Below are 18,096 nucleotides of genomic sequence, written 5' to 3'. Positions count from 1 at the left end.
GGGAGATCTAGTTGATAAATTGCCAGGCTGGGCTGATGAGACAGTTGATTGCGCAGTCAGATGGAACATAGTAAACAGGAATTATAACATCATAGATTTAGCCGGTGGTAACTTGTGGATTATAAACTGGGTGGTTCGAGCACTGAATGCTGATTGGCTGAAAGCCATGGTATATCAGACTGCATACCATGTGTATGACAAAACATCTATTTTTACTGCTCTAATTACGTTAGTAACCAGTTTATAACAGCAATAAGGCTCCTCGGGGGTTTGTGATATATGGCCAATATACCATGGCTAAGGGCTGTGTCCAGGTATTCCGCATTGCGTTGTTTCTAAGAACAGCCCTTAGCCGTGGTATATTGGTCATATACCACACCTCCTCGGGCCTTATTGCTTAGACAGACACCGGCTGGAATGTGGTTTAAACGAATCAGCATTCAGGATTAGACCCACCGTTGTATAGATAGCACTAATGGCCTGTTTGTTGTACAGCATAGCAGCTAGTACAGGAGAGAAGGAGCTGCAAACAGCGAAAGCAGTAAGTCAGTGATATGTGTCCAAGTGAACTGAGGGGTGAAAGGAATAATTGTGGTGGTTATTGCAGAAATCAACGGACTGATAAATGCAGGGTAAAGCTGGTGTGTGTATGTACAGTCGTGGCCAAAAGTTGAGAATAACACAAATATTAATTTTCAAAGTTTGCTGCCTCAGGTTAAATGGCAATTTGCATATACTCCAGAATGTTATGAAGAGAGATCAGATGAATTGCAATTAATTGCAAAGTCCCTCTTTGAATTGCAAATTAACTGAATCCCTAAATAACATTTCCACTGCATTTCAGCCCTGCCACAAACGGACCAGCTGACATCATGTCAGTGATTCTCTTGTTAACACAGGTGTGAGTGTTGACGAGGACAAGGCTGGAGATCACTCTGTCATGCTGATTGTTATTCGAACTCAGACTGGAAGCTTCAAAAGGAGGGTGGTGCTTGGAATCATTGTTCTTCCTCTGTCAACCATGGTTACCTGCAAGAAAACACCTGCCATCATCATTGCTTTGCACAAAAAGGGCTTCACAGGCAAGGATATTGCTGCCAGTAAGATTGCACCTAAATTAACCATTTATCGGATCATCAACAACTTCAAGGAGAGCGGTTTAATTGTTGTGAAGCCTTCAGGGCGCCCAAGAAAGTCCAGCAAGCGCCAGGACCGTCTCCTAAAGTTGATTCAGCTGCAGGATCAGGGCACCACCAGTACAGTGCTTGCTCGGGAATGGCAGCAGGCAGGTGTGAGTGCATCTGCACGCAAGGTGAGGCAAAGACTTTTGGAGGATGGCCTGGTGTCGAGAAGGGCAGCAGAGAAGCCACTTCTCTCCAGGTAAAACTGGGACAGTGATATTCTGCAAAAGGTACAGGGATTGGACTGCTGAGGACTGGGGTAAAGTCTGATGAATCCCCTTTCCGATTGTTTGGGGCAGCCGAAAAAAAGCTTGTCCGGAGAAGACAAGGTGAGTGCTACCATCAGTCCTGTGTCATGCCAACAGTAAAGCATCCTGAGACCATTCATGTGTGGGGGTGCTTCTCAGCCAAGGGAGTGGGCTCACTCACAATTTTGCCTAAGAACACAGCCATGAATAAAGAATGGTACCAACACATCCTCCGAGAGCAACTTCTCCCAACCATCCAGGAACAGTTTGGTGACGAACAATGCTTTTTCCAGCATGATGGAGCACCTTGCCATAAGGCAAAAGTGATAACTAAGTGGCTCGGGGAACAAAACATTGATATTTTGGGTCCATGGCCAGGAAACTTCCCAGACCTTAATCCCATTGAGAACTTGTGGTCAATCCTCAAGAGGCGGGTGGACAAACAAAACCCCACAAATTCTGACAAACTCCAAGCATTGATTATGCAAGAATGGACTGCCATCAGTCAGGATGTGGCCCAGAAGTTAATTGACAGCATGCCAGGGCGGATTGCAGAGGTCTTGAAAAAGAAGGGTCAACACTGCAAATATTGACTCTTGCATCAACTTCATGTAATTGTCAATAAAAGCCTTTGACACTTATGACATGCTTGTAATTATACTTCAGTATTCCATAGTAACATCTGACAAAAACATCTAAAGACACTGAAGCAGCAAACTTTGTGGAAATTAATATTTGTGTCATTCTCAAAACTTTTGTCCACGACCGTATGTGTGTTTCTTTACATCTGAGCTTGTTGGTTCTGTGTTATTGTGTGTGTGCTAGCTTGTCACTCTGAATCCACATCTAACCTCATTTCATGATGGTGTGTGTATGTATATTGTGTATTGTGTGTGTATGTGTATTGTGTATGTGTATTGTGTATTCTGTGTGTATGTGTATTGTGTATGTGTATTGTATGTGTATTGTGTATTGTGTGTGTATGTGTATTGTGTGTGTATGTATGTGTATTGTGTGTGTATTGTGTATTGTGTGTGTATTGTGTATGTGTATGTGTATTGTGTGTGTATGTGTATGTGTATGTGTATGTGTATTGTGTGTGTGTATGTGTATGTGTATGTGTATTGTGTATGTGTATTGTGTATGTGTGTGTGTATGTGTATGTGTAGTGTGTGTATTGTGTATGTGTAGTGTGTGTATGTGTGTGTATGTGTATTGTGTGTGTGCGTCGTGTGTATTGTGTGTGTGCGTCGTGTGTATTGTGTGTGGTGTGTCGTGTGTATTGTGTGTGGTGTGTCGTGTGTATTGTGTGTGGTGTGTCGTGTGTATTGTGTGTGGTGTGTCGTGTGTATTGTGTGTGGTGTGTGGTGTGTATTGTGTATTGTGTGTGGTGTGTCGTGTGTATTGTGTGTGGTGTGTGTCGTGTGTCGTGTGTGTCGTGTGTCGTGTGTGGTGTGTGGTGTGTATTGTGTATTGTGTGGTGTGTATTGTGTATTGTGTGTCGTGTGTCGTGTGTCGTGTGTCGTGTGTCGTGTGTCGTGTGTCGTGTGTGTCGTGTGTCGTGTGTCGTGTGTCGTGTGTCGTGTGTCGTGTGTCGTGTGTCTTGTGTGTCGTGTGTCGTGTGTCGTGTGTCGTGTGTCGTGTGTCGTGTGTCGTGTGTCGTGTGTCGTGTGTCTTGTGTCTTGTGTCTTGTGTCTTGTGTGTGGTGTGTCTTGTGTGTGGTGTGTGGTGTGTGGTGTGTGGTGTGTGGTGTGTGTCGTGTGTCGTGTGTCGTGTGTCGTGTGTCGTGTGTATTGTGTGTGGTGTGTGGTGTGTATTGTGTGTCGTGTGTCGTGTGTGTGGTGTGTCGTGTGTCTTGTGTGTGGTGTGTCTTGTGTGTGGTGTGTCGTGTGTCGTGTGTCTTGTGTGTGGTGTGTCGTGTGTCGTGTGTCTTGTGTCTTGTGTGTGGTGTGTCTTGTGTGTGGTGTGTGGTGTGTCGTGTGTGGTGTGTCGTGTGTGGTGTGTCGTGTGTGGTGTGTCGTGTGTGGTGTGTGGTGTGTGGTGTGTGGTGTGTCGTGTGTGGTGTGTCGTGTGTCGTGTGTGGTGTGTCGTGTGTGGTGTGTCGTGTGTGGTGTGTCGTGTGTGGTGTGTCGTGTGTGGTGTGTCGTGTGTGGTGTGTCGTGTGTGGTGTGTCGTGTGTGGTGTGTGGTGTGTGGTGTGTCGTGTGTGGTGTGTCGTGTGTGGTGTGTCGTGTGTGGTGTGTCGTGTGTGGTGTGTATGTGTATGTGTAGTGTGTGTATGTGTATGTGTAGTGTGTGTATGTGTATGTGTATTGTGTGTGTATGTGTATGTGTATTGTGTGTGTATGTGTATTGTGTGTGTGCGTCGTGTGTATTGTGTGTGTGCGTCGTGTGTATTGTGTGTGTGCGTCGTGTGTATTGTGTGTGTGCGTCGTGTGTATTGTGTGTGGTGTGTCGTGTGTATTGTGTGTGGTGTGTCGTGTGTATTGTGTGTGGTGTGTCGTGTGTATTGTGTGTGGTGTGTCGTGTGTATTGTGTGTGGTGTGTCGTGTGTATTGTGTGTGGTGTGTCGTGTGTATTGTGTGTGGTGTGTGGTGTGTATTGTGTGTCGTGTGTCGTGTGTCGTGTGTGTGGTGTGTCGTGTGTCGTGTGTGTGGTGTGTCGTGTGTCTTGTGTGTGGTGTGTGGTGTGTGGTGTGTCGTGTGTCGTGTGTCGTGTGTCGTGTGTGGTGTGTCTTGTGTGTGGTGTGTCTTGTGTGTGGTGTCTTGTGTGTCGTGTGTCGTGTGTCTTGTGTGTGGTGTGTCTTGTGTGTGGTGTGTGGTGTGTGGTGTGTGGTGTGTGGTGTGTCTTGTGTCTTGTGTCTTGTGTCTTGTGTCTTGTGTCTTGTGTCTTGTGTCTTGTGTCTTGTGTGTGTGTGGTGTGTCGTGTGTGTGGTGTGTCGTGTGTGTGGTGTGTCGTGTGTGTGGTGTGTCGTGTGTGTGGTGTGTCGTGTGTGTGGTGTGTCGTGTGTGTGGTGTGTCGTGTGTGTGGTGTGTCGTGTGTGGTGTGTCGTGTGTGGTGTGTCGTGTGTGGTGTGTGGTGTGTGGTGTGTGGTGTGTGGTGTGTCGTGTGTCGTGTGTCGTGTGTCGTGTGTCGTGTGTCGTGTGTCGTGTGTGGTGTGTCGTGTGTGGTGTGTCGTGTGTGGTGTGTCGTGTGTGGTGTGTCGTGTGTGGTGTGTCGTGTGTGGTGTGTCGTGTGTGGTGTGTCGTGTGTGGTGTGTCGTGTGTGGTGTGTCGTGCGTCTGCTCGCGCCGGTGTGTCGTGCGTCTGCTCGCGCCGGTGTGTCGTGCGTCTGCTCGCGCCGGTGTGTCGTGCGTCTGCTCGCGCCGGTGTGTCGTGCGTCTGCTGGAGGTCATTTTGCAGGGCGCTGGCAGTGCACCTCCTTGCACAAAGGCGGAGGTAGCGGTCCTGCTGCTGGGTTGTTGCCCTCCTACGGCCTCCTCCACGTCTCCTGATGTACTGGCCTGTCTCCTGGTAGCGCCTGCATGCTCTGGACACTACGCTGACAGACACAGCAAACCTTTTTGCCACAGTTCGCATTGATGTGCCATCCTGGATGAACTGCACTACCTGAGCCACTTGTGTGGGTTGTAGACTCAGTCTCATGCTACCACTAGAGTGAGAGCACCGCCAGCATTCAAAAGTGACCAAAACATCAGCCAGGAAGCATAGGAACTGAGAAGTGGTCTGTGGTCACCACCTGCAGAATCACTCCTGTTTTGGGGGGTGTCTTGCTAATTGCCTATAATTTCCACCTTTTGTCTATTCCATTTGCACAACAGCATGTGAAATTTATTGTCAATCAGTGTTGCTTCCTAAGTGGACAGTTTGATTTCACAGAAGTGTGATTGACTTGGAGTTACATTGTGTTGTTTAAGTGTTCCCTTTATTTTTTTGAGCAGTATATATATATATATTCTCTGCGTGCTGTGTGTGTGTATTGTCTGCGTGTGTGTATATATATATGTGCGTGTATGTGTCTGTATGACTCCCCAACCTCTTTCAGTTTCTTGGCCCAGGGTTTCTGGGCCTTGCGGAAGCCGTCGTCAGCCTCCTTGGTCTCTTTGAAGCCTCCGATCATCTGTTTGTGGTAGTAGTCTCTCTGCCACACCTTGAGCTTCTCAAAGTCCTCCCCCATCAGCGCCGCCTTCACCTCCATGTGGAGCTCGCTCACCTTCTCCGCCTCCGTGCACAGGGCACCCCACGCCCGCTCCAGGGTCCCGTACTGAGGGCCTGGGGATGCACATGATTAGATGCATGCTTACGGTGATGGAGAGTGCAGTACTGAGAGTCCAGAGGGGTGAAGGGGACAGAGGGGTGAAGGAGTGGAACAGACACACACACACCAGTCTTCAGTGCTTGGACCACTGAAGTGTGTGTGTGCCTACCTTTCTCTATAAGCTGTCTCCAGCGTTTGGACCACTCTGTGAGCTGCTGTGCGTAGGACTTCTCGATGCGTGCCCGCTCATGGAGACAGTTCATCAGGTCGTTACACAGGCGACTGCCATCGTCCACCCGCCTCACTGTTCGCTTGTAGTTCCCCACCTGGGTGAGAGAGAGGAAGGGAGAGAGAGGGAGGGAGAGATACTTGGAGTTATGGGGGGGTGGGCAGGTGAGAGGGTGTGTGTGTGTGTGTGTGTGGCAGGGTGGGAGTTGAGTGTACAGCTACATGCATATCATATAATGACGTATGTTTGTTAATTGTATGTTTTTCAGTGTGTGTGTTATACTGTATGTTGTCTACGGTCTCACCTCCCAGAAGCTGTCACTGGAGACGTCGACCATGGAGTCATCGTAGGAGCCGGACATGGCTGCTGCCCTCAGTACCCACAGTCCTCAGGGGCTGAAACACACAGTTAATAACACCATAACACACAGCAGACTGGCTGTTATACAGACTGGCTGCAGGGGACAGGACAGCACTGAGTCTTTAAAAAAGTGCTATTTTTATTGCATTAAAAAAAGTTTTACTTTCTACCCTAGCTGGGTCTTCCTTAGGTCCTGTCTGTCTGTCCATTCTTTCCAAGGGCACTGGGATGTGCTGACAGCGTCTGGTGTTCTACCACGTGTAGAGAGCCCTGTGTGGGGCAGACTTAATACTCTGATCCCCTGGCTTCAGCACGCCTAGTGGGGCTACTAGCCTACGTACCGTATGAACGAACACACACAAGAGACAGACAACTAGGCTACTCATTTCTCTCCATGAGTAGGAAAATGAAGCCTGTAAATGAAGGGTATGACAGTGAGAGAAAAAACCGAAGACAGAAAGAGATTTCACAGGCGGACTTTAAATCAGTCCATCCACACACACACACACACAATTTAGTTTCACTACAATCATATGACACGAAGTGGCAGCTGGGAGCAGAGCGTCATTCTCTGGTGTGTTCTCAGTCAACTAGTAAAAGCCCGTTATCATAAAAGGCTCCAAACAACACCCAGGCAACGTAATTATCATGCTGTCACTGTGACACTCCTGAGAAATGGTGAACTGGGACCACGGCCAAAGATATGATCTGAGAGAGAAAGAATTAACAAGAGGGGCAAAGGAGCGAGACAGATAGGAGTGTGTGCAATCTGGTGTGAATTTAAACAGCAGGTGAGTGTCTTCACCCATTTCAAAAACCTTACAGCCTGAAAAAAACAACACACAGCTCTGTGCAGGGTGGCACAGAGGGCCTAGTGTGTGTGTGTCTTATCTGTCGTTTTAGCACACACAGTGGGGAGCTTCCGTTTACCGAGTGACATGGGAGCGGAACTCCACTGACAGAAAGACCTCTGTTCCTCTCCTCCTTCATCCTCCTCTACCCCCCTCTGTCTGCTTTCTCTCTCCATCCTCCTTCTCTACCCCTCTGTCTGCTTTCTCTCTCTATCCTCCTTCTCTACCCCCCTCTGTCTGCTTTCTCTCAATCGCTGCTCTCTCCATCATCTGGTCTATCTTCAGCTTCCAAGTAGGCCCCTGATCCTCTCGCCATCTCTTCATGATTGTGTGTAAGATAGTGTGTGTTTCCTGGCGGTCAGTGGCCCATGTCCTCCAAACCACAGCTAGGGCTGGAGGACAGAGAGAGGGTTGTTGTGGCTGGAGGGAGGAGGGGGGACCACAGACAAGAGTGTCTTTCACAACACTCAACCAACACATGCTCTCTGTTGTGCTTTTCTAGCATGCGCACGCACGCACACACACACACACACACACACACACACACACACACACACACACACACACACACACACGCGGCTAGATAGGCAACAGACTGCACTGATTTCAGTGCTGCTCATATTCAAGTACTGTCAGGGTAATGATCGTGTGAGGTCAGGAGTTCCATCGACAGAGAGAGGTTGATGACCAACATGACTTTGCAATGGAAAGGAAGGAGACTATCTCTGACCTATCTAACATGTCCCACACTAACAAATATTGAACTGCAAATCAGAAGATGTGGAATCTGTATTTAGTGGCATAACCCTGCTAAAGTGTTACCATAAGTCCCTGGGCCAGACAACATTAGTGGTCTCCTACTAAAGGGTTACCATATCAACTGTCAGGTGTTTTCTGTGAGCTTTTCCTCGCTCTCTGGCAGAACACTCCATCCCAGCAATATGGAAATCGTCCACCATATGCCCAGTAACTAAAAAGAGCAACCACTCCTGCAACAATGACTACCGCCCTGTAGCTTCAACATCTGGTGACGAAGAGCTTGGAAAGGCTGATTCTACAAAAGGAGGTATGCTGTTCTACAGAGCCTCTCCAGTTTGCTTACAAGCGGCACAGGGGTGTTGATGATGCAGTTCTGTCCCTACTGCACTGTGCCCACAACCACCTGGAGAAGCCCAAGACATACGTCAGGATGGTATTTGTGCATTTCTCTAGTGCCTTTGATACAGTCCAGCCTCACTTAATGGTTCAAAAGTTCCAGAACATGAATGTCGATTTTCTGGGTCCTCTCCTTCCTGACAAATAGAGAACGGCTGGTCAGATTCAATGGTCACTGCAGCTCTTCCAGAACCATCTGTACAAGATCACCGCAAGGCTGTGTCATCTGGCCTGTTTTATTCACCCTGTACACAGAGGACTGTAGGAGCTCAGACCCAGAGATGATGATCATTAAGTATTCGGATGACACAGTAATTATGGACTAAGCTCATATAGAGCTCTCCCATTCAAATCCATCAAACTCCTTAAATCTGAAGTTTTGATGTGTGTACACACAGAGATTGCATAGAATGCTGCTAATCCTTTATACTGTACCCTACATGTTTGTGTTATGTGTCTTGTACGTACCATTCATTACCACATATGAAACTCCCTCCCAGGAAATAAAAGTTGTTTGAATTGAACACACACCAGAAAAAGGGCCACCAGAGGAATCGTAGATCTTCCTGTGCTCTCTCTCCCTCCTGCCCTCTCTCAGCTGCTGCTGTCCATCACTCACCAATCGCTGCCATGACAACCATGGAACACAGCAGGGCATGGAATGGACCACAACATTCTACAGCTGAGCTAATCCCGTTTGTAACTTTATAAAAAATAAACAGAGCACTGTTTGTGGACCTGGTGGATCCATTCACACAATGTCTGATCAGTGCCTGTTCAGTGGCTTCTATAAAGCATATTATTGTATCGATTCGACACCTTTCATGGAGCATACAAATGGAGCAAACCCTTTCATTGAGCAAACAGTCTACATTTCTATACTGCTACTATACCGCTAACTAACCTAATAGAAACTAAGAGCTGGGTAGTGGCTACAACAACAGACTTCCTAACAGAAGAGAACTCTGTATAGGGTGCCAGGTAGCCTAGTGGTTAAGGTTTAGACACAGAGGCCTAATTCAGTCTTTCCAAATTCTCTCCAAAGTCTGCACTTGGTTGCTATATGTTTAACCAAACCCTAAAAAGGAGTGTGCCCACAGCCATGGAAGGACGCTAAACTAATTCCACTGCCTAAAATAGTAAAGCACCCTTTGCTGGCTCTAACAACCACCCAATCAGTTAACAGCCTGTTCTTAGTAAACTGATGGAGATAATTGTGTTTGAACAAATACAAGGCTATTTTTCAGAGAACAAGTTAAATACTAATTCAGCATGGATATAGAGAAGGGCACTCAACTTGTACTGTACTGACTCAGATGACTGATTGGATAAAATAAATGTATAATAAGATGATAGTTGGAGCTATTTTGTTAGATTTCAGTGCAGTCTTTGATGTTATTGATCATACATTATTATTGAAAAAACACACTTGTTATGGCTTTACATCACCTGCCATCACGTGGTTGGAAAAGTACTTATTTAATTGAGCTTGGAAGCTTCTCTAACATCAGTGCGGTGTCCCGCAGGGCAGTTGCCTTGGGCCGTTACTCTTTATTTCTACAAATGAGTTGCAACTTGTCTTACAAGAAGCTAGATTTACTATGTATGCTGATGATTCCACACTCTACATGTCAGCACCCAATGCCAGTGAGCTCACAGACTCTTATAACAAGGAGTGTCAGTATCAGAATGGGTGATTAACAATAAACTGGTCTTAAGTATATCTAAAACTAAAAGGATTGTATTTGGTTCATAACATTCTCCAAAACCTAAACCTCAACTGGAGTTGTGTATAAAGGGTATGACAATTGAGCAAGTTGAAGAAGCTGAACTCTAGGATAAATATTGGATGGTCAGTTATCATGGTCAGATGTGTTCATGGCATCCAGATCACAAAGGACTTAACATAGTCCACACACACCCCCACAGTCGTGAAGAGGTCACGACAGCACCTCTTCCACCTCAGGAGGCTGAAAAGACTTGACATGGATGTTCTACAGCTGCACCATAGAGAGCATCTTGACTGGCTGCAACACCCTCGACCGCAAAGCGCGAGAGAGTGGTGTGGACAGCCCAGTAAATCACTGAGGCTGAGCTCCCTGCCATCCAGGACCTCTATATCAGGCAATGTCAGAGGAAGGCCCGAAAAATGGACAAAGAGTTCAGCCACTAAAGCCATAGAGTGTTCACTCTCCTACCGTCCGGCAAACAGTGCCAGAGCATCGGTTATCGGACGGACCAACAGGCTCCAAGACAGCTTCTACCCCCCAAGCGTTAAAACTGCTAAATAATTCCTGGTTACCCTGACTATCTACACTGACTCTATGCACACTCACAAGACACACACGTGTAGCTCTTTCCACTCACAGCCAATAATCCCTTATATGGGTTTAAATTGGCAGATGTTTTCATTAAGCACCTACATTGGAACCCAGTGACTGTTACAGTAACATGTCAGAGCTCAGGTTCACAGCGTTGTATGGGTTTTTGACTGATAGCCGCTACAAACTTGAGCGCTGCTCGTGACAAGAATATGCCCCCATCCCTCCTGCTAACTAGGATATATTTGCACATGTTATTGTCTGAGTGAGGGAAATGCTGTAAAACGAGAGGAGTCGATGTGTTCTGAAAGATGTGACGTTGAGGACTATAATAAAAACCAGTCCAAATGTGCACAAACTCATGGAATGTACAGTGTCAACGTTTATGATCGCTATATTGGATCCACAGTTACAGGATGACATGCGTTATACCCTGGGTTGTCCTGAACACAACGAGCCTGTGTTTGATCCACAGTTACAGGATGACATGCGTTATACCCTGGGTTGTCCTGAACACAACGAGCCTGTGTTTGATCCACAGTTACAGGATGACATGCGTTATACCCTGGGTTGTCCTGAACACAAAGAGCCTGTGTTTGATCCACAGTTACAGGATGACATGCGTTATACCCTGGGTTGTCCTGAACACAACGAGCCTGTGTTTGATCCACAGTTACAGGATGACATGCGTTATACCCTGGGTTGTCCTGAACACAACGAGCCTGTGTTTGATCCACAGTTACAGGATGACATGCGTTATACCCTGGGTTGTCCTGAACACAAAGAGCCTGTGTTTGATCCAGTTACAGGATGACATGCGTTATACCCTGGGTTGTCCTGAACACAAAGAGCCTGTGTTTGATCCACAGTTACAGGATGACACGCGTTATACCCTGGGTTGTCCTGAACACAAAGAGCCTGTGTTTGATCCAGTTACAGGATGACATGCGTTATACCCTGGGTTGTCCTGAACACAACGAGCCTGTGTTTGATCCAGTTACAGGATGACATGCGTTATACCCTGGGTTGTCCTGAACACAACGAGCCTGTGTCATATTTTAGAAGAAAATTAGGCGTGGAGCACGCACATGAATCCACTCATGACTCCAAAATTACACTTTAGTGCCTTTTGAAAGCCTAACACTAAGATCATATTTTATAACTTAGCTAACCGTGTTGGCAGTAGAATAAGCTTTCAAATGATGCCAAACTGACCCAGATTGCGATTTAAAATGGAATGTTTCTGGATTGTGTAAACAGTAATTGTGTGACGGTGGGGACGCATGGCTGTGTTCCAAACAAACAACTGCAAGAGCGCTTGCTTCAGTTCCTCAATCGCAAAGCTGGGAGAGCTAAAAAAAAAAAAAAAGCATATAAGGCTCTATAAGGCTCTTTCAGTAAAAGTGCACTGAAATTACATAGGAACTGTGCATAGCTTGGAGAGGTGTGTGGCAACTTAGCGACACCAGTTAAACATCTAACTCAACCCTTAATCGTTTTTTCTTATCTTGCACCTACTCCAAAATGTCAATGAATATTCTTATGTTACTGAATGTATCCAGAGTATTTTCAGATTTTGTTAACAAATGCTGTGAGAAGTAGCATAAAATGTAAAATGCACATAAAATCAACAGTGTAAAGTTTGGCTTCAGTCTTGTGTCAGGTGAAATGTCGTGTCCTCAACTTTGGTCTGATAAAGTCCCCATAATCTCCAAAGTGTTCTTTCAATTGCTTCCATGTTCATGTGTATGATTTTAGAGTTCTTCTGTTAAAAACATTTCAATTCATCCCTATCCACATAGGCCAAATTCCACAAGTGTAAGGGGTTAAATTAGATCTTTAGAAAGAGGAGAGGTACTGAGAAACAATAAAATATATATTTTATTTTACTAAACTAAATTAACTAAATGGAGTAGGGTTCCCCAACTGGCGGCCCACGGACTGAATTTGGCACAAGGGGTGGTTTTATTTGCCCCAAACATTTTTGAGCAAAAACAAATAAATATCAATTTTCATTGTTGGACATAAAAGAGTAAAAACAGCAGAAAATCATCTCCAAGTGATTTTAATTTTGGAAATCTGTTTCCAAGTATTCCTACGCATAATAGAGAAACACCTGTGATGTGATGGTATACAAATGTCAAAATTATGTTCTAGTTCAATGTTAGATCCGTTTGGGCTTCTTGCAGTCAATTTGCAGTCTACAAATTATTTGTAATTATGTTACAAATAATATCTATCCACTCAAGAAAAAGAAAAAAGTTGGTGATCCCTGAAATAGAGAGACAATCAATCTCCATTTCATTTTTTGGGGGAGGGGGGGGGGGCTTTGGAGAGATGTATTATTACTAAAGTTGCTATTTGCCTGAACAATCTCCTGGTGGCAGAGCATTCCCTGATGACATTGCGCTATAACTGATCGATGCATTAAATACGTTTTTGGTTTGGGTGCCGTGAAGAAACCCATAGACATATCCTCTGACCCTAACCAATACACATATTCCACTATCTGAAGTGTATGCAAAAAGATCAAACAAGTGGTTAGGAATTTTCTAAACAAATGTTTATTAAAAATGACTAGAAGAGAGAAGTAGTCAATCTCTCTTCAACCAGGAAAAATCATCATGCATGTTGTTGATATTTGTTCTGTTTTTAGTTAAGGCCAAGGCGTGCTGCTCTGTTTTGAGCCAGCTGCAGCTTTGCTAGGTCTTTTCTTTGCTGCAACCTGACCATAGCACCAGACAGTAATCAAGATGGACAAGACCAGAGCCTGAACAAAAATATAAAACGCTACATGTAAAAAGTGTTGATCCCATGTTTCACGAGCTGAAATAAAAGATCCCAGAAATGTTCCATATGCACAAAAAGCTTATTTCTCCAAAATGTTGGTACAATGACGATATCCTGATGGCCCATTGTCATGCCATTCATCCGCTGCCATCACCTCATGTTTCAGCATGATAATGCATGGGCCCATGTCACAAGGATCTGTACACAATCCTGGAAGCTGAAAATGTCCCAGTTCTTCCATGGCCTGCATACTCACCAGACATACTCACCCATTGAGCACGGTTGAGATTCTGGGTGATCACACCAGATAATAAATACAAAATCTTTGAAATTGTTGCATGTTGTGTTTATGGGGAGTGTCGCTGCACATGTATTTTCAGGTCTCTCCAGAGATCGGGTTCAAGTTCAGGCTCTGGCTGGGCCACTCAAGGACATTCAGAGACTTGTCCCAAAGCCACCGCTGCGTTGTCTTGGCTTTGTGCGAGGGTTGTGAGGGTTGTTGTCCTGTAGGAAGGTGAACCTTTGGCCCAGTCTGGAGCAGGTTTTCATCAAGGATCTCTCTGTACTTTGCTCCATTCATCTTTCCCTCAATCCTGACAAATCTCCCAGTCCCTGCCGCTGAAAAACATCTCCACAGCATGATGCTGCTACCACCATGTTTCCCCGTAGGGATGGTATTGGCCAGGTGATAAGCATTGTCTGGTTTCCTCCAGATGTGATGCTTGGCATTCAGGCCAAAAAGTTCCATCTTGGTTTCATCAGACCAAATAATCTTGTTTGTCATGGTTTGAGAGTTCTAATGTCTAAAGGCCTGATTGGTTGCGTGCTGCAGAGATGGTTGACCCTCTGGAAGGTTCTCCCATCTCCACAGAGGAACTCCAAAGCTCTGTCTGAGTGACCATCAGGTTCTTGGTCACCTCCCTGACCAAGGCCCTTCTCCCCCGATTGCTCAGTTTGGCCGGGCGGCCAGATCTAGGAAGAGTCTTGGTGGTTCCAAACTTCTTCCATTTATGGAGGCCACTGTGTTCTTGGGGACCTTCAAATGCTGCAGACATTTTTTGGTACCCTTCCCCAGATCTGTGCATCGACACAATCCTGTCTCGGAGCTCTACGGACAATTCCTTCGACCTCATGGCTTGGTTTTTGCTCTGACATGCACTGTCACCTGTGGGACCTTATTTAGACAGGTGTGTGCCTTTACAAATCATGTCCAATCAATTGAATTTACCACAGGTGGACTCCAATCAAGTTGTAGAAACATCTCAAGGATGATCAATGGAAGCAGGATGCACCTCAATTTCGAGTCTCGTAGCAAAGGGTCTGAATACTCATGTAAATAAGGTGTTCTTTTATTTTGAATAATTTTGCACAAAAAAATCAAACCCGTTTTCGCTTTGTCATTATGGGGTATTGTTTAAAAATAATGTAATCAATTTTAAAAGTCTAACGTAACAAAATGTGGAAAAGGGTCTGAATGCTTTTCAAATGCACTGTAGTAAGAAGTGAGGAAATAGTAGTATTGTTTTTTTGTCTCTTGCTGCCTTGACAATATTACTTTTTATGTTAATGTAATAACTTATGTTGTTCTTGTCTATAGCTGTTATTTCTGTACTCTGTCATGCATATTTTATGTGGACTCCAGGAATAGTAGCTGCTGCATGTGCAACAGCTAATGGGGATCCTAATAATGTACAAGTTTTCACTCCCCGTTACATTTACGGACCGAAAGATTGAAAAACAATGAATTGGTTCAAGTGTGGGCTAGAGGACATCTTCACTTTTAAACTTTATTAAGAGCTCTCATTTTATTGTGAGGAACTGCAGTTGGAGCAGCCATTTTTTCTGTTTTGTCCTCTGTTATGAATGACCCCTTACACTCAAGGAAATTTGCCTACAAGGATTGAGCCAAATTGAAATGTTTTTAACAGAAGAACTATAAAAGCTATTGCATGACCATGGAAGCAATTCATTCATTTGAATCCTTCAAGGGGAGAGAGCACACTTCAGAGAGGAGGAAAAATGGAATTAGGCCCCTAGTGTTGTTCCTGGCAGAGTCTGCAGTCCACTAGGCATACACACACCGGCCACAAAATACAAAACAGAGGGAGGGGAAAAACAAAAAGAGGAACAGAAAGAAGAAGCTATCTAGTTCACCTTTCAAACCAAGACGTTTTCCCGCCAACTTTTTGCCGACTTTTCATATACAGTGGGGCAAAAAAGTATTGTCAGCCACCAATTGTGCAAGTTCTCCCACTTAAAAAGATGAGAGGCCTGTAATTTTCATCATAGGTACACTTCAACTATGACAGACAAAATGAGAAGAAAAAAATCCAGAAAATCACATTGTAGGATTTTTAATGAATTTATTTGCAAATTATGGTGGAAAATAAGTATTTGGTCAATAACAAAAGTTTCTCTCAATACTTTGTTATATACCCTTTGTTGGCAATGACAGAGGTCAAATGTTTTCTGTAAGTCTTCACAAGGTTTTCACACACTGTTGCTGGTATTTTGGCCCATTCCTCCATGCAGATCTCCTCTAGAGCAGTGATGTTTTGGGGCTGTTGCTGGGCAACACGGACTTTCAACTCCCTCCAAAGATTTTCTATGGGGTTGAGATCTGGAGACTGGCTAGGCCACTCCAGGACCTTGAAATGCTTCTTACGAAGCCACTCCGTTGCCCGGGCGGTGTGTTTGGGATCATTGTCATGCTGAAAGACCCAGCCACGTTTCATCTTTAATGCCCTTGCTGATGGAAGGAGGTTTTCACTCAAAATCTCACGATACATGGCCCCATTCATTCTTTCCTTTACACGGATCGTCCTGGTCCCTTTGCAGAAAAACAGCCCCAAAGCATGACGTTTCCACCCCCATGCTTCACAGTAGGTATGGTGTTCTTTGGATGCAACTCAGCATTCTTTGTCCTCCAAACACGACGAGTTGAGTTTTTACCAAAAAGTTCTATTTTGGTTTCATCTGACCATATGACAGTCTCCCAATCTTCTTCTGGATCATCCAAATGCTCTCTAGAAACTTCAGACGGGCCTGGACATGTACTGGCTTAAGCAGGGGGACACGTCTTGCACTGCAGGATTTGAGTCCCTGGCGGCATAGTGTGTTACTGATGGTAGGCTTTGTTACTTTGGTCCCAGCTCTCTGCAGGTCATTCACTATGTCCCCCCGTGTGGTTCTGGGATTTTTGCTCACCGTTCTTGTGATCATTTTGACCCCACGGGGTGAGATCTTGCGTGGAGCCCCAGATTGAGGGAGATTATCAGTGGTCTTGTATGTCTTCCATTTCCTAATAATTGCTCCCACAGTTGATTTCTTCAAACCAAGCTGCTTACCTATTGCAGATTCAGTCTTCCCAGCCTGGTGCAGGTCTACAATTTTGTTTCTGGTGTCCTTTGACAGCTCTTTGGTATTGGCCATAGTGGAGTTTGGAGTGTGACTGTTTGAGGTTGTGGACAGGTGTCTTTTATACTGATAACAAGTTCAAACAGGTGCCATTAATACAGGTAACGAGTGGAGGACAGAGGAGCCTCTTAAAGAAGAAGTTACAGGTCTGTGAGAGCCAGAAATCTTGCTTGTTTGTAGGTGACCAAATACTTATTTTCCACAATAATTTGCAAATAAATTCATTAAAAATCCTACAATGTGATTTTCTGGATTTTTTTTTCTCATTTTGCCTGTCATAGTTGAAGTGTACCTATGATGAAAATTACAGGCCTCTCTCATCTTTTTAAGTGGGAGAACTTGCACAATTGGTGGCTGACTAAACACTTTTTTGCCCCACTGTATATGAAAGGCATTGCCGGCGACAAAGCCTCTACTTTTATTTCTGCCAACCGACCTAGACATGATTAAGGTAAAGGTCTGCCTACGGCTTAGTATGAAATGTAGCCGTAATGCTGAGGCAGCATTGGCACGCACTACGCTCCTAAGCTCTTGATGGTTGCTAGGCAGCGCCCTTTACTTCTATCCTCCTGCCAGTTCTAAACTTTGAGGCATGTCACTTCACCCATCTCTTCACATAGCCCACCGCATGCACTGTTTCTTAACCACGACTGGATGGATCCATAAAGAATTACTGTGGGAATAAATATTACTGAATGACGAAAATATTGGAATAAAATAGGCTAGTGCAATTGAAGGCATCAAATTGTTGCTTAATGATACTCCCACAGCCATCCTATTTTTACAATACATTTGAAGCAATAGCCCTTTACCCTGCTTTGAGACAAGCGTGAGGACTTGTATTGATAGAATCCATCAATGTCTGATTTTCTTTTCACTGAATCTCCGTTTGGATATTAGTTAGGCAACAACTAGGCTGGTGAAATGCTAAATTGAGGGGAGTGCTGCTCATGATGATCTTGTCTAGTTGGCTCATTTATTATCGCTGATTAGAACATTTTGTCAGCATGTTATGTAGCTTAACAAGCAGACTGTTTTGCTCTTCATTTTCAGTTGCTTAGTAACCTAGGCCAACTCCAGACCTAAAGCCTGTGACTTGTCTTAATCAATCAATGTGATTTTGTATCATTGAATCTCCCTCTGTATGCTATATATGGTTTATTCTCTGGCTGGGAAAATAATTGGAGGTGGTATAGCTCATCTATCACTGATCAGAAACATTTACCACGCAATAATGTAACCTAAATCCAGTGTAGTTTGTAATGGTGTATATTCAATGGATTTATTC

General features: G+C 44.9%; 1 protein-coding gene across 2 annotated transcripts in view; it reads right to left on the bottom strand.

Annotated features, from left to right (window-relative positions):
* The window catches only part of LOC129865132 (protein kinase C and casein kinase substrate in neurons protein 2-like), a 39,613-nt gene that overhangs the window by 15,801 nt on the left and 5,716 nt on the right, over positions 1-18,096 (bottom strand). For both annotated transcript variants that reach the window (XM_055937628.1, XM_055937629.1), the window contains exons 2-4: positions 6,219-6,309; positions 5,855-6,011; positions 5,464-5,699 (exon numbers count right to left, since the gene is read on the bottom strand). In XM_055937628.1, the coding sequence (XP_055793603.1) occupies positions 5,464-5,699; positions 5,855-6,011; positions 6,219-6,275 (450 nt within the window). In that variant the 5' untranslated portion in view covers positions 6,276-6,309. The remainder of the gene's footprint in view (positions 1-5,463; positions 5,700-5,854; positions 6,012-6,218; positions 6,310-18,096) is intronic.

Source organism: Salvelinus fontinalis, chromosome 11 (genome assembly GCF_029448725.1).
Source record: "Salvelinus fontinalis isolate EN_2023a chromosome 11, ASM2944872v1, whole genome shotgun sequence".
In the NCBI taxonomy this organism is placed as follows: domain Eukaryota; kingdom Metazoa; phylum Chordata; class Actinopteri; order Salmoniformes; family Salmonidae; genus Salvelinus; species Salvelinus fontinalis.
Note: the sequence above shows the minus strand (reverse complement) of the source record. Positions and strands in the feature narration are given on the sequence as shown.